This window comes from Mobula hypostoma, chromosome X1 (assembly GCF_963921235.1).
Source record: "Mobula hypostoma chromosome X1, sMobHyp1.1, whole genome shotgun sequence".
NCBI lineage: Eukaryota > Metazoa > Chordata > Chondrichthyes > Myliobatiformes > Myliobatidae > Mobula > Mobula hypostoma.
Genome location: NC_086128.1, coordinates 7,079,693 through 7,096,545, shown reverse-complemented (window position 1 = coordinate 7,096,545; position 16,853 = coordinate 7,079,693). Strand labels below are relative to the sequence as shown.

At 42.3% G+C, this 16,853-nt stretch overlaps 1 protein-coding gene across 1 annotated transcript in view; it reads right to left on the bottom strand.

Moving 5' to 3' along the window:
• The window catches only part of mrc2 (mannose receptor, C type 2), a 247,310-nt gene that overhangs the window by 48,615 nt on the left and 181,842 nt on the right, over positions 1-16,853 (bottom strand). The window contains exon 20 of the mRNA XM_063037085.1: positions 8,238-8,383. Coding sequence (XP_062893155.1) covers positions 8,238-8,383 — 146 coding nt within the window. The remainder of the gene's footprint in view (positions 1-8,237; positions 8,384-16,853) is intronic.

Here is a 16,853-nt window from a genome sequence, read left to right as displayed (position 1 = left end):
CAGCAAATCTATAGAACAGTAACTATAACAGGATCAATGAAAGATCAAGTAAAGTGCAGAAGACAACAAACTGTGCAAATGCAAACAAAATAGATAGTGATAAATAACCAGAACACAAAATAACAAGATAGAGACTTAAAGTGAGATCATTGGTTGTGGGAACTTCTCAATGGATGGGCAAAAGAGTGTAGTTATCCCCTGTTGTTCAACAGCCTGATGGTTGAGGGGTAGTAACTATTCTTGAACCTGGTGGTGTGAGTCCTGAGGCTCCTGTACCCGCTAACTGACGGCAGCAGTGAGAAAAGAGCATGGCCTGAGTGGTGAGGATCTCGGATAATGGATGATGTTTTTCTACAGCAATATTTCATGTAGATGTGATCAATGTTTGGGAGGGTTTTAACCGTGATATACTGGGCTGAATCCACTACCTTTTGTAGGATTTTCCATTTAAAGGCATTGGTGTTCCCATACCAGACCATGCTGTAGCCAGTCAATACACTCTCCACTACACATCTATAGACGTTTGTCAAAGTTTTAGATATCATGCTTAATCTCTGCTGGCTCCTAAGGAAGTAGAAGTGCTGTCGTGTTTTCTTTGCAATTACATTCACATGCGGGGCCCGGGCAAGGTTCTCTGAAATAGTAACACCCAGTCCAATTAGGACTGGCTCATAGACCTTTGGTCTCCCTCCCCTGAAGTCTACAATCAGTTCCTTGGTCTTGCTGACATTGAGTGAGAATTGTTGTTATGACACCACTCAACCAGATTTTTAATCTCCCTGTTTTTTGCTGATTCAACACTGCCTTTGATACGATCCCAACAGTGGTGTCATCAGCAAACCTGAATATGGCATTGAATATGGCCACGCAGTCAAAGGTGTAAAACAAGTAGAGCAGGTGGTAAGCACACAGCCCTGTGGTGCACCTGGGCTGATGGAGATTGTGGAGGTGTTGTTGCCAATCCAAACTGACTGGGATCTACAAGTGAAGAAATCCAGGATCCAATTGCACAAGGAGGTACTGAGGTCAAGGTCTTGGAACTTATTGATTTGTTTATTGACGGTGGTATTAAATGCTGAGCTGTAATCGATAAAGAGCATCCTGATGTATGTATCTTTACTGCCCAAATGTTCCAGGGTTGTGTGAAGAGCCAATTAGATGGCATCTGCTGTAGACCTGTTGCTCCGGTAGGCCAATTGGAGTGGATCCAAGCTTGCCTCTTGAGCAGGAGAGGTTAAAGTTCTCTGTAAACACACCAGCCAGTTGGTCAGCATGGGGCTTTAGTACATGGCCAGATACCCCATCTGGGCTGAATGTTTTCCTTGGATTCACCCTTCAGAAGCCAGCCCACACATCAGCTTTAGGTACTGAGATGATCGTCAGGAAATGTGGGGGTTCGCAATGGTTCCTTCATGTTCTGATAGTCAAAGTGAACATAGAAAGCACTGAGCTCACCTAGATGTAAAGGCCTACTGTCCCCCATATCACTTGATTTAACTTTGTAGGAGGTTATACCATTCAAACCCTGCCACAGCTGTCGAGCATCCCTCATTGGGTCCAGAATCTCCACTTTGCCTGTGAGATGGTTTTCCAGAGATCAAACCTGCACCTCTTGTAGCATTCTTGGTCTCTAGACTTGATTGCCTCCGATCTGGCCCTCAGCAAAATTTCGGATCTCATGGTTCATCCATGGTTTCTGATTGGGAAGACTCTGAACCATTTAGTGGGGATACATTCATCTACAACTGTCTTAATAAAGTCCATTACAGTCCTGGTTACAACCCTGTTCTGATCCATCTGGTAAAAGCACTCCCACAGTGCGGTTACCTGGGGAGTTTTAGAATTTAAATTGAGCAATGTTAGAGGATTGGTGTTATATTTTGAAGTCTGGATGCTCTGGGACTTGGAGGTGTTGGATTCTGATGTTATTAATCCAAGGTTCTTTCGGAAGTCAAGAAGGAGGCATAAAACTTGTTGCTTCATGATCATTTTATTTAGCACTAGGTAGAAGAAAGAGAATTGGAAATGTAGAGCTGCAGAAGCAGAGGTCTAGTAAGGGAAAAGAGAGAAGGAGCAAAGATGGCGGGTTAGCGTGGTCAGCTCTTTTTATGCCCCATAGATAAGACACAGTCCATTCAAATTCATAGATAAGAGTCAACCAATCAGATAGCCCACATTCAAATAATACAATAGCAAGAGAAGCTTCCAAAACTTGCAAAACACTAAAGCGTTGTAAGCATTGATCAAATGCATAAACATACTGTGAGCACTAGGATACAAACTGTACTAAACAGTTATGTGTATATAAGTAGTTATATGGAATACAAGCAAGCAACTAATTGTTAAGATGCAAAAACAAAACAATTAAACAGTCTAATCCAACAACCCTGCCCCCTTTGATTCTAAATCACACATTTAAAATCATTACATTTGAAAATTAAGAGGCAAAAAACTTGTGGTATCTATGTTAAGTATAAAATAGTCAAAAATTACTTAAGTAATGAAAATATCAAAGGTTATATATTCTTCAAAGTATTTATAGGATCATGTCATTGTTAGACAGATTAGTGAGTTTGAATTACTCAATTAATGATCACCCTCAGACAAGTAAAAAGGATGCAAATTATGATAAAGCATATTAGTATGACTTCGCACTCATTGTAAGTAGGGGGAACTGGCAAAAATATGATAACAACTAATATCAGAATAAACTTCAGAAAGTCTAGTAGTCGTCAAGTCTGTATGAAGTCTTCTGGTTGGTTTGTGATTTGCTCACTGTAGCCCAGCAGCATACGCAGTAGGTCAAAGGTTATTAGCACTTTAACCACAGTGCTTATTGTCCTCATTGGGCACCACCTTAGCTCTCTTGCGGTGGCTGGCGTGTATCCACTTACTTTTACCTTCTACCTTCACCACTGAGTTAGTCATTAAAGGCACTTGATAAAGATCTTTCCGTCGAGTTCCCAGTGGTTCCTTATGTGGTTTCTTAATCAGGATGCCCTCACCAGGAATCAGGGTTTGTCATCCTCCTCTTGGAACACTCCAAGCGGCAGAAATCTGTTGAGAAACAGACTGTACAGCTTGGGTTAGTTTCACACGATAGTTAACTGAACTGTCGGCTATAACGTGTATATCAGTCTCTTGGAAATTGAGAGCTCCCATCAGTGACATAGGACACCTTGTTACTACCTCAAATGGACAGTTTAGTTTTCTTGTTTGGGGTTGCCTTGATGCTTCATAGGAAGAGCCATAAGCCGTGGTATGCCTTCCTTGTGATACTTAGTCAGTCATTTGATAATTCTATTTATTTGTTCGACTTATCCTCATGACTGGGCGATGTGGACAATGAAAAGGTCATTTAATGTTCATCAGTCGACAGAATTCTTGACAAACTCTCCCAGGAGGCATGGTAGCACGGTGGCTGGCACAATGCTTTACAGTACAGTCAACCTGGTTTCAATTCCCACCTCTGCCTGTAAGGAGTTTGTATATTTTCCAGATGTCCACATGGGTTTTCTCCGGATGCCACCCACAGTCTAAAGATGTACCAGTTGGTACGTTAATTGCCATTGTAAATTGTCCTGTGATTCGGCTACGATTAAATCAGGGTACTGCTGGGTAGCGTGCCTCAAAGGGCCAGAAGGGCCTATTCATGTTGAGTCACAAGAAGTAAATAAATAAATAAATGTGAAACATGTTCCTTGGTCGGAGTTGATGTGACATAGCAATCCCCATCTAGGAAGATAGTTCTTAAACAGAGTTTTTGCTGTGTGTGTGGCAGTAGCTTTCTTCGCTGGAATATCTTCCACCCATCTAGAAAACTTGTCCACTATTACCAGTACGGTTGAGTATCCTTGACACTTTGGCAGGAGTACTTAATTGTGGTTGTTTTTCTGCTGTTTCAGGATTTGTTTTCTGGAACGTTGCGCATCTTTTAGATGTTTGTCGAGCTTGTGCCCCGAACTTTGGATTTCACCATCATTGGAAGAACCTGTCAATCATCTTTTCCACTCCAATATGTCCTGGGGAGTGTATCTGCTGTGCCAGATAAGGAAGCAACATAATTGGAGCTACTCGTCTATGACTAGTGCCATATCTTCATACTCCATCACTGTTTAATTTCCCACCATTCTCTATCCAGACCTACTTTTCTTGTTAGAGCATTGAACTTGCATCTCTCGAATATCATGCATGTTCATCTATGGTATAGAGTTCAACTTCATTTCCATAATTCCAGTTGTCAGGTTCACTGTATTTGTTCTTGGTAGTTCTTTTATTTCTTTTACTTCTTCCCATGTGCTGTATTTTGCAATTTCATCCATGTATGCATTTCCGTGGCTTTCCATTGTAGACATTTTGGGGGAGCTTCTACATTTTAATACAACAAATTTAGATAGCAGTTGTATGACATCTATAAGTTCTTGTACAAGTTGGCCATTCTTGATTGGGGTTCCAACAGCCATAAGAAATCCTCTTTGTGTCTATAAGTTTCCAAAATCACAAACAACTCCAAAAGCATATTGAGAATCAGTGTAGATATTTGTTGATCTTCCTTCTGCCAACTTATAGGCTTCAATCAAAGCTTTTAGTTCTGCCTCTTGCACAGAGGTGCCAGAAGCCTTGTTTCCTGATGCCAGCATTTCGGTTTCAGTAACAACTTCCCATCCAGCAATTCGAATTCCTCTCTCAATCGTTGAGGAGCCATCAGTGTACAGAATCAGACCCAGGTTCGATGAGGACATTTCTTTGTAATAATTTGCATCTTCATGGCATGCCATTGTCCTTGCACATCCATGGTCACCATAGTCTTTCACACCCGATGGTATCTGTGTAGCTGTATTCACCGAACACGCTTGTTAAATGATAATATTAGGTGCCTCAAGAACAGCAGATGACTTGGACCACCAAGCAGCTGTTACTTGGGAGACCCTAATCATAGTCAGTAAAGTGTGTACTGAGTGTGGATATTGAACAGCTAATACTTGATCAAACACAGTGCTAGAAACAGCCATAACTGCCAGGTAGGTTGCCTGCACTACTCGTAAATACAGACCCCATCCTAATTGTACATTATCCAATTTAGCAGAGTAATAACCAACAGAATGATGTTGGTCTCCATATTCTTGAGTAAAGACTGCCATTGTGTTTCTCATTGACACACAGGGTAAATGGTTTACCTGTATAAGGGATTCTTAATGCAGGTGCAGTACACAAATGTCATCTTTAAAGTCTGAAACATTTTCAGTTGTTCTTCATTAAGGGTCACAGGGTTGTCTGAGCACTTTATGTCCTTCAGCAGATTGTTGAGCGGTTGAGCAATAGTTGATGGATCTGCCACTATAGGGGTTAGCTCATTAATACATTGATCAGCAACCTAGTAATCCACTGTCAGTCTCCTTTCATAGGTTTCATCTTCAGTCCTGTGTACCTTCACTCCCTTGGTCTTTATTGGAGGAAGCTTTGACATTGCTGCCCATCTTATTTTTTCATCGCTGTCATCCTCACTTGAGTCACTAGGGGCTGCTGTAGAGTCAATGCCATGTCCATCCTGCAGTTCCTTGGAGTTCAGATGGTGTCACTGTCTCTGAGGATTGTCCCATGTAGGCTGTAATTCTTCAGAATTCGGATGATGTCATTGTCTCGGAGAACTGCCTGTGTCCGAACGAGGAGCGTCAGTAGTGTCATCACTGGCAGCATCACCAGAAGCGTCATCAGCAGGACGGCCCACTTGAGGTCCCTGCTCCACTTTTTCAAACTGGTTCAATCTGCTTTGGAGCTCCGTACACTGCATGTCAATTTGTTCTTTCATTTGTTCAGTTAATGCAGAGATTTGCTCTTTAGGACTTCTTACTGTCTATATTATGCTGTTTTTATAGTTTGTCACATTTCTTTCCCAATCAATTAGTAAATGTCTTTACTTGCCCCGTTGACTTTTCTTATTTGCTCACACACTCGATCAAGCCAACCTCGTCTTCTTATCTTTAGCTCAGGTTTCTTCTTTCCCTCAGGCAATTTCTGGATCATATCACATAACTTCTTATTCATAATAAACATAACATTGTTGGCATTTTTAATCCGGATTTTTCATTAATTTTATCAAATTGAGATGTTTTATTCAGGTAAGAGCTTGTATCAGGTTTCACAAATTTGGCCATTGTTTTAATTGTACTTACTTTTTGTTACTTTGACTGCAATCTCGATGTATTAATAGATTCCAAGTGAAATTTCAGTAGGTTGAAATGCAACCAAAGTTTTCTCACACACTTCACTGGCTTGCACATATTGAATCCTACTGCTCGTGCATATTTGATTTTTTTCTGCGCTCCACTGGCTTGCATATATTTTGCGCTCCACCACTTGCACGTATTTAATTAGTTTCGCGCTCCACTGGCTTGCACGTATTTCGCGCTCCAACACTTGCATGTATTTAATCTTTTTCCGCGCTCCACTGGCTTGCATGTATTTCGCGCTCCACCGCTTGCACATATTTAATAACTTTCTTCTGCGCTCCACTGGCTTGCACGTATTTAATTTTTACAGATCTGTTTTCTCAAAATAGTAACGTAGTAGTTCCTCACTCCTACTTCCATCCGCATTGAAGCCAGAACTAGGTTTTCTCTCAGACAATTTGGGATTAGGAGAAGCTCTTACCTCCTTTCTTTAGGCGCTGAAATTTTCCACTTCATCTGGGATTCTTCCAAGTCCTTAAATCTTCGCAACCATCCTGCCGACTACGCCAAATTGTTGGATTCTGATGTTTTTAATCCAAGGTTCTTTCGGAAGTCAAGAAAGAGGCATAAAACTTGTTGCTTCATGATCATTTTATTAAGCATTAGTAGAACAAAGAGAATTGGAAATATGGAGCTGCAGAAGCAGAGATCTAGTAAGGGAAGAGAGAGAAGGAGAAAAGATGGCAGAGCAGCATGGTCAGCTCTTTTTATACCTCATAGATAAGAAACATACCATTCAAATTCGTAGATCAGAGTCAACCAATGAGATAGCCCCTATTCAAATAATGCAATACCAAGAGAAGCTTCCAGAACTTGCAAAGAACTGCAAGCACCAGGGGACACACTGAATAACTGCAAATACATACTGTGGCCACTAGAAAATATACTAAACAGTTACATGTACATAAGTAGTTATATAGAACACAAGCAAGCAATTAACAGTTAGGATGAAAAGAAAATAATAATTAAAGAGTCTAATCCAACAGAGAGTAACCTGAAGGTGTCTGTTGTCCTTGACTTTCTCGGTGGTAAAGGTTATAGATTGGTAGGTGCTGTCAAAGTAGCCGAAGTGAGTAACTAAGGCACATTTTGCAGGTGGTACATACTGCTGCCACTGGTGCAGGGGGTGAATATATAGGGTGGTGGATGGGTACCTATCATGAGAATTACTTTATCCTGGATGGTGTTGAGCTTCATGAGACTTGCTAGAACTGCACTCATCCAGGAGAGAATCCCGTCATGTACCGGACTTGCCCTTATAGGCATGGTGTTTACGTGGAGTTTCAAGTGAATGGCGACCCCAGAATGTTGATGAGATTCATGGCACTGAATGTCAAAGGCAGGGTTTTAGACTTTCTCATTGGAGACAGCCAATTCCTGGCACATTTGTGGGGTGTGTGTTACAGCCCTAAATATTGTCTAGGTTCTGCTGCATGCAGTAGAATCTGTTTTATTTTCTGAGGATTTGCAGTTGGAACTGAACACTGCGCAATCATCAGGAAACATCCAGGCTTCTGAATTTGCAGAAGAAGGAGGACATTGAAGCTGAAGATGGCTGGTTCAAGGATACTGCCCCATGGAAACCTTGCAATGATGTTCTGGGACGGAGAGCTACCTTCCTCTGTATGAGATACAGAGCTGTTTTCCGTTCTGAAATGTCAACAGTTTTTTCTGCCCACAGGTACTAACTACTTCCAACATTTTTAATGTCAAGTTTCACTACTGTCACTATTTTGCTTGAATTTAAATTACTTTATACTTGAACGTACAAGTGAATTTGGGCCCCTAGGTCAGGTCTGCCGTCCTCTGTTCAATACCAGCAAGACTGAACATATGGACTAATTCATTCATCCATTCAAAAACTGATTAATGTTCAGGACCCTGTCACACATTGACTAATGGCGCAGAAATTGGACCAATCCCTAATGAGAATGAGGTCTGTTAAAGAATGATATGCTGGCAAGTACAATGAACACAGCCTAAACAAAACAAAGTCCTGGACTATACCTTATTTACAAATGGAATCCATCCCTTTGGGCAACCCCCATATTGTACAGAGGGTGGTGGCAGTACAGGAGGCTTTATTACTGAGGTGTTTGTCCGTTTACATATGTACTGCAGATCATTCAGACACTTCTGGTCACCCCACACTCCTGTAATGAGAACACAAATGTGTGTAAGAGAGGAGCGAATGAGGAGAATAAGTGTGACAGAATCAGAATCAGAACCAGCTTTAATATTACCGGCATATGTCCTGAAATTTGTTAACTTTGCAGCAGTACAATGTCATACATAATAACAGAAAAGGAACAAACTGTGAATTACAGTAAATGTATATATATTACATAGTTAAATTAAATAAGTAGTGCAATAAGAGAAATAAGAGAAGTAGTGAGATAGTGTCCAAGGGTTCAATGTCCATTCAGGAATCGGATGGCAGAGGGGAAGAAGCTGTTCCTGAATCATTGAATGTGTGTCTTCAGGCTTCTGTACCTCCTCCCTGATGGTAAGATTGAGAAGAGGGTGATAGGGGGTCCTTAACAATGGATGCCACCTTTCTGGGGCATCGCTCTTTGATGATGTCCTGGATACTAGAGGCTAGTGCCTATGATGGAGCTCTGCAGCTTCTTTCGGTCCTGTGCAGTAGCCCCCAGGTACCAGACAGTGATGCAGCCTGTCAGAATGCTCTCCACAGTACATCTATATAAGTTTCTGAGTGTATTTGTTGACATACCAAATTTCTTCAAACTCCTAATGAAGTATAGCTGCTGTCTTGCCTTCTTTATAACTGCATCAATATGTTGGGACCAGGTTAGATCCTCAGAGATCTTGACACCCAGGAACTTAAAGCTGTTCACTCTCTCCACTTCTGATCCCTCTATGAGGATTGGTATGTGTTCCTTCATCTTACCCTTCCTGAAGTCCACAATCAGCTCTTTCGTCTGACTGACGTTGAGTGCCAGGTTGTTGCTGTGACACCACTCCACTAGCTGGTATATCTCACTCTTAGAAACATAGAAACATAGAAAACCTACAGTACAATACAGGTGCTTCAGCCCACAATGCTGTGCCGAACACGTACTTACTTTAGGAATTACCAAGGGTTACCCATAGCCCTCTGTTTTTCTAAGCTCCATGTACCTATCCAAGAGTCTTTTAAAAGACCCTATTCTATCCACCTCCACCACTGTTGCTGGAAGCCCTTTCCACGCACTCACTCTCTCTGCATAAAGAACTTAACCCTGATATCTCCTCTGTACCTACTTCTAAGCACCTTAAAAATGTGCCCTCTCGTGTTAGCCATTTCAGCCCTGGGAAAAAGCCTCTGACTATCCACATGATCAATGCCTCTCATCGTCTTATACACCTCTATCAGGTCACCTCTCATCCTCCGTTGCTCCAAGGAGAAAAGGCCGAGTTCACTCAACCTATTCTCATAAGGCATGCTCCCCAATCCAGGCAACATCCTTGTAAATCTCCTCTGCACCCTTTCTATGGTTTCCACATCCTTCCTGTAGTGAGGTGACCAGAACTGAGCACGTTACTCCAAGTGGGGTCTGAACAGGGTACTATACAGCTGTAATATTACCTCTAGGCTCTTGAACTCAATCCCATGGTTGATGAAGGCCAATTTACCATATGCCTTCTTAACCACAGAGTCAACCTACGCAGCAGCTTTGAATGTCTGATGGACTCAGACCCCAAGATCCCTCTGATCCTCCACACTGCCAAGAGTCTTACCATTAATACTATATTCTGCCATCATATTTGACCTATCAAAATGAACCACCTCACACTTATCTGGGTTGAACTCCATCTGCCACTTCTCAGCCCAGTTTTGCATCCTATTGATGTCCTGCTGTAACCTCTGACAGCCCTCCACACTATCCACAACACCCCCAACCTTTGTGTCATCAACAAATTTATTAATCCATCCCTCCATTTCCTCATTTAGGTCATTTATCCCAGAAGGGATCCCAGAACAGATCCCTGAGGTACACCACTGGTCACCAACCTCTATGCAGAATATGACCCGTCTACAACCATTCTTTGCCTTCTATGGCCAAGCCAATTCTGGATCCACAAAGCAAGGTCCCCTTGGATCCCATGGCTCCTTACTTTCTCAATAAGCCTTGCATGAGGTACCTTATCAAATGCCTTGCTAAAATCCACATACGCTACATCTACTGCTCTACCTTCATCAATGTGTTTAGTCACATCCTCAAAAAATTCAATCAGGCTCGTAAGGCACGACCTACCTTTGATAAAGCCATGCTGACTATTCCTAATCATATTATGCCTCTCCAAGTGTTCATAAATTCTGCCTCTCAGGATCTTCTCCATCAACTTACCAACCACTGAAGTAAGACTCACTGGTCTATAATTTCCTGGGCTATCTCTACTCCCTTTCTTGAATAAGGGAACAACACCTGCAACCCTCCAATCCTCTAGAACCTCTCCCGTCCCCATTGATGATGCAAAGATCATCGTCAGAGGCTCAGCAATCTCCTCCCTCGCTTACCACAGTAGTCTGAGGTGTATCTCATCCGGTCCCAGTGACTTATCCAAATTGATGCTTTCCAAAAGCTCCAGCACATCCTCTTTCTTAATGTCTATATGCTCAAGCTTTTCAGTCCACTGTAAGTCATTCTTACAGTCGCCAAGGTCTTTTTCCGTAGTGAATACGGAAGCAAAGTACTCATTAAGTACCTCCGCTATCTCTTCCAGTTCCATACACCCTCTCGTCACCATCTGAGATTCTGCCAACAACAGTTGTATCATCAGCAAATTTATAGATGGCATTTGAGCTGTGCCTAGGCAAACAAAAAAGTGTGGTAGAGAAAGAAGGTGAGAGAGTCAGCATTTGAGAGAGAGATAGCAATTCTAGAAGACGCCACAGAAGACCATTTGAATCAAATCTCTTTGCCGGATGTGTGAGAGGCTATGGGATAAAGAGAAATAAATAAATAAATATGAGGGCAAGAGATGGACAAGAGAATACAAGCAAAAATAAATGAGAAAACAAATAAGAAATTGAGGGAGCCTCATGTATAAACCATGTTAAATTTTGAATCTTTGTTAATACTGGAGTAATTCATTTAATGTTGGGTATTATACAGAAGTCACATTTCTATTGGTTAAAAATTATTTTAACAACAGGTATATCACTTTGGATACTGTTGTGAGGGGGATGATCAAACAGAGGAAAGTCACAGTGGTCTGGTCTCTGACACTGAGTCTGCCTCTGCGATTCAGAAGGGAAAAGGTGAGAAGAGACATGCTGCGGTGATACGGGAGTCATTAGTTAGGGGAATGGACAAGTATTTCTGTGGGTATGAATGAGATTCCCAGATGCTATGCTGCCTCCTGGGTGCTACGGTCCAGGATATCTCAGATCAAGTCCTCAACGTTCTTAAGTGGGAGGGTGAACAGCCAGAAGTCGTGGTTCATGTTGATATCAATGACATGGGCAGGACGAGTGACGAGGTTCTGCATACAGAGTTCAGGGAGTTCGGTGCTAAGTTAAAGGGCAGGACCTCCAGGGTTGTGATCTCAAGACGAAATCAAAAAGGGTGAATCCAGGACTGATGGTGTTGTATTTGAATGTACACAGTATACGGAATAAGGTCGTTGAACTTGCAGCACAGTTGCAAATGGGCAGGTATGATGTTGCAGACTTCACTAAATCATGGCTGAAAGAAGATTAAAGCTGGGAGTTTAATGTCCAAGGATACACATTGTATTGAAAGGACAGGCAGGAAGGCAGAGGAGGTGGTGTTGCTATGCTGGTAAAATACAAAATCAAATCATTAGAAAGAGGTGACATACGGTCTGAGGGTATTGAATCATTGTGGATCAACCCAAGGAACTGCAAGGGTAAAAAGACCCTGAATGGAATTGTATACAGACACCCAGACAGTAGCAAGGATGTGGTCTACAAATTACAACGGTAGATAGAATACGCACGCCGAAAGGGCAATGTATCAATAGTTATGGGACTTCAATATGCAGGTAGATTGGGAAAATGAAGTTGGTGCTGGATTCCAGAAGGGGGTATTTCTAGAATGCCTATGAGATGGCTTTTTAGGGAAGTTTGTGGTTGAGTCCACTAGGGGATCAGCTATTCTGGATTGGGTGTTGTGCAGTGAACCAGAATTAGTTAGGGAGCTCGAGGTTAAACAAAAAGTTAGTGACAAGTGATCATAATATGGTTGAATTCACCCTGAAATTTGATAAGGAGAAGCTAAAGTCAGAAATATCAGTATTACAGTGGAGTAAAGGGAATTATGGAGGCTTGAGAGAGGAGTTGGTCTGAATTGATTGGAAAAGAACACTGGCAGGAATGACGGCAGAGCAGCAATAGCTGGAATTTCTAGGAGCAATTTGGAAGGCACAGGGTATATACATCCCGAAGAGTAAGTATCCTAAAGGCAAGATGACACAACCATGACTAACAAGAGAAGTCAAAGCCAACATAAAAGCCAAAAAGAGGGCATATAATAGAACAAAAATAGTGGGAAATTAGATGATAGGGAAGCTTTTAAAAACCAACAGAAGGGAACTAAAAAGCCATTAAGAAGCTAAAGATAAAATACAAAAGTAAACTAGCCAATAATATTAAAGAGGAGACCGAAAGCCTTTTCAGATATATAAAATGTAAAAGAGAGTTGAGAGTGGATATTGGACCACTAGAAAACAATTCTGGAGAGGTATTAATGGGGGAGAAGGAAATGGCAGGTGAACCAAATAAGTATTTTGTACCAATCTTCACTGTGGATGACATTAGCAGTATGGTGGAAGTTCCAGTTGTCAAGGGTTATGGAGTGTATGAAGTTACCATTACTAGAGAGAAAGTTCTTGGGAAAATGAAAGGTCTGAAGATAGATAGGTCACCTGAACCAGATGGTGTACACCCCAGGGTTCTGAAAGAGGTGGCTGAAGTGATCATGGTGGCATTAATACTGATCTCTCAAGAATCACTAGATTCTGGAATGGTTCCAGAAGACTGCGAATTGCAAATGTTACTTCATTCTTCGAGAGAGAGGCAGAAAAAGGAAATTATAGGTCAATTAGTCTGACCTCAGTAGTTGGGAAGATGCTGGAGTTGATTATTAAGGATGAGGTCTCCGGGTACTTGGAGGCACATGATAAAATAGACCGTAGTCAGCATGGTTTCGTCAAGGGGGGATCTTGCCTGATGAACCTGTTGGAATTCTTTGAGGAAATAACAAGCAGGAGGGACACAAGATAATTGGTTGATGTTGTGTACTTGGATTTTCAAGAGGCCTTTGACAAGGTGCCACACATGAGGCTGCTTAACAAATTACAAGCCCATGGTATTACAGTAAAGATTCTAGTATGGATAAAGCATAGCTGCTTAGCAGGAGGCAAAGAGTGGGAATGAAGGGAGCCTTTTCTGGCTGGCTGTGGTGTTCCACAGGGGTCTGTGTTGGGACCAATTCTTTTTGCATAATATGTCAATGATTTGGATGATGGAATTGATGGCTTTGTTGCAAAGTTTGCAGATGATATGAAGATAAGTGGGGGGGCAGGTAGTTTTGAGGAAGCAGAGAGGCTACAAAAGGACTGAGACAGATTTGGAGAATGGGCATAGAAATGGCAGATGAAATACAGTGTCAGGAAGTGTATGGTCATGCACTTTGGTAGAAGGAATGAAAGAGTAGACTATTTTCTAAACGGAAAGAGGTGAAAAAGGGACTTGGAAGTCCTTGCAAAGGATTCTCGAAAGGTTAATCTTAAGGTTGAGTCTGTGGTGAGGAAGGCAAATGCCATGTTAGCATTCATTTCAAGAGGACTAGAATATAAAAGCAAGGATGTAATGTTAGACTTTATAAAGCACTGGTGGGGCCTCACTTGGAGAATTGTGAACAGTTTTGGGCCCCTTATCTTAGAAAGGATGTACCAAAACTGGAGAGAGTTCAAAGAAGGTTCACAAAAATTACTCCAGGATTGAATGGCTTGTCATATGAAGAGAGTCAGATGCCTGTGCACCTGTATTCATTGGAATTTGGAAGAATGAGGGGTGAATTCATTGATGTTGAAAAGCCTTGATAGAATGCATGTGGAGAGGATGTTTCTTATGGTGGGAAAGTCTAAGACCAGAGGACACAGCTTCAGAATACAGGGGCGTCCTTTTCGTACAGAGATGAGGAGGAATTTCTTTAGCCAGAGAGTGGTGAATCTGTGGAATTCTTTGCCACAGGAAGATGTGGAGGCCAAGTCTTAATGCACATTTAAGGCAGAGGTTGACATATTCTTGACTGGTCAGGGCATGAAGGGATACGGGGAGAAGGCATGAGATTGGGACTGAGATAAAAACTGGATCAGCCATGATGAAATAGTGGAGCAGACTCGATGGGCCAAATGGCTTAATTCTGCTCCTATATCTTATGCTCTTATGGTCTTATTTAGCAAATTCTTTCCTGTTTAAAATTTTCAATGTACAAACATAGTTCATTTATTTCTAAATTAGATTTTATTCACAAAAATATATACAGGAAATACAACACAATTGGTGTGTTTCATCATACTCATAGTAACTCTTAATTTCAAAAATATATTTTATTCATGAACAAAGTATATACAAAGGAAGAAATAGTGCACAAAATTTATCTGTGGTTGGTACATTCAGTAGTGAAAACTTTACAGAGAAGAAAACACACACAAACATAACACCATTGCCCCTCCCGTGGCTCCCTGGCGTAAAATACTGTTACTATGTTGAAGGGGTTTCTCTGCCCAACTCTGCCCCTCCAGGTACAGCAATAGTGGGAGGAGCCCAGACCATGGTCCTCCCCCACAGAGCCTCAGCATTGTCTGCCTTGAGCTTCAGTGTGCCCCTCAGCAGCCTGGACTGTGCCATTCTGCAGCATTCTCTCTGTGCTGGACGACCAACAAGGTTCAGGCAGACCAATGAACCGATGACCTTCCAGCAGCACTTGATGTTTGTCTCAGAGTGTGTCCCTGGGAACAGTCCATAGATTAGAGAGTCCTCTGTTACGCAGCTGCGACACGACCCTTGTATCGGTCTCCACACTCTCTCACCAAATCTACATTCTGCAAAGAGGTGGGTGACTGTTTCTTCCCCATCACAGCCATCCCAAGGGCAGTGTACATTGGGGGTGATGTGTTTGTTGGCTGTAGAGGAAAACTCTGACCGCCGGGGGGGGGGGGGAATGTCTCACCGCCAGCCAAGCGAGGTCTTGGTCAGATCTCATGAAAGCATTCTTCCACACGGCTACGACCGTTTTCTCAGGGAACAAACCCATAGAATCTATAGGTTCCCTGTCCCGCAATGTCTGTACAGTATTCTGCGCTGATGGACTGTGATCAAAGGCATTTACTTTGCCACCCACATCCAAAAACTCCGAGGAAAAGTTGGCTCTCGCAATTCTCTCTTGAAAAAATTAGCAGGCACGAAATGGGGAGCTAATGCTCACACACTTAGATCAACTGCCCTAGCACTCTGCTATGCACCTGCAGAATACTGCGCACCTGTGTGGGGCAGATCAGCCCATGCAAAGAAAATAGACCTGTTGCTTAACGAAGCCTGCCGAATAATCATGGGCACACTGCGTCCCACACCCACTAACATCATTTACAGACTTGCAGGCATTGCTCCCCCAGAGATCCGAAGACACACTACAACAAAAATTGAAAAAAGTAAACAGAACTCGGATCCACGGCACCCACTACATCATCACGTGCCAGTTTCCAACCCCCTAAAATCGAGAAAAGCTTTGCTACAGTGGAGGAACTACCACACAGAACATCTCCCCAAACATACAGGATTGACCTCTGGCAACAAACAGAAGCCAGAACCCCACCAAACAACACAGTGTAAGACCCCACAGAAATGTTGCCAGACGGGGCACTGCTTGACAGATGGAAGTGGTGCACTCTCAACAGAGCGAGAGCGTGAGTTTGTAGGACGGGAGACAATATGGTGAAGTGGGGTCTAAAGACCAGCAAATCCTGTGAGTGTGGCGAAAGGGTGCAGAACACTGAACACATTCTGTGCAACTGCCCACTCTCACCTGATTTAGCTGACACTGACCTGCTTAACATTGACCAAACAACACTAGAGTGGCTGGCTGTCTGGTGTGACAAGCTATGATGATGACTGTAAGAAAGAAACACTTCATTATCTACTAAATGATAGAAAAAATACTTAACATGGGATGGACAAACACACTGTTGGCCAGCAGTGTTGTCTATTTGCAACACCCACACGTTTGCCATTAAAAGAGCATTAAATTATGAAACCAATTGATGTCTCCAATTTCCATGCTGTCAAAAGCAGCTCATTTGGCAATAATACTTGTTCCTTTGCACCCACACTCAATGAGTTACACGCCCCCAGCGACACCGAGCTCTCCTTCAATCATTTCTGCTTTCTCCTGCCCCATCAAACTCATGTCCGACCACCTCTCATCTCTATTATTTTGCTCTGACGGTTCATTACAAATGAATACAAGTTTTTCCCATTATGCGTACTCATCGGTAATGAGCCGCTTGCTCTGATGCAGATGCTAAAGATTTTATAGCACCATTTTGCTGAAAAACTTTGGTGTTCTAATATTTATACTTGTATGAAGATTC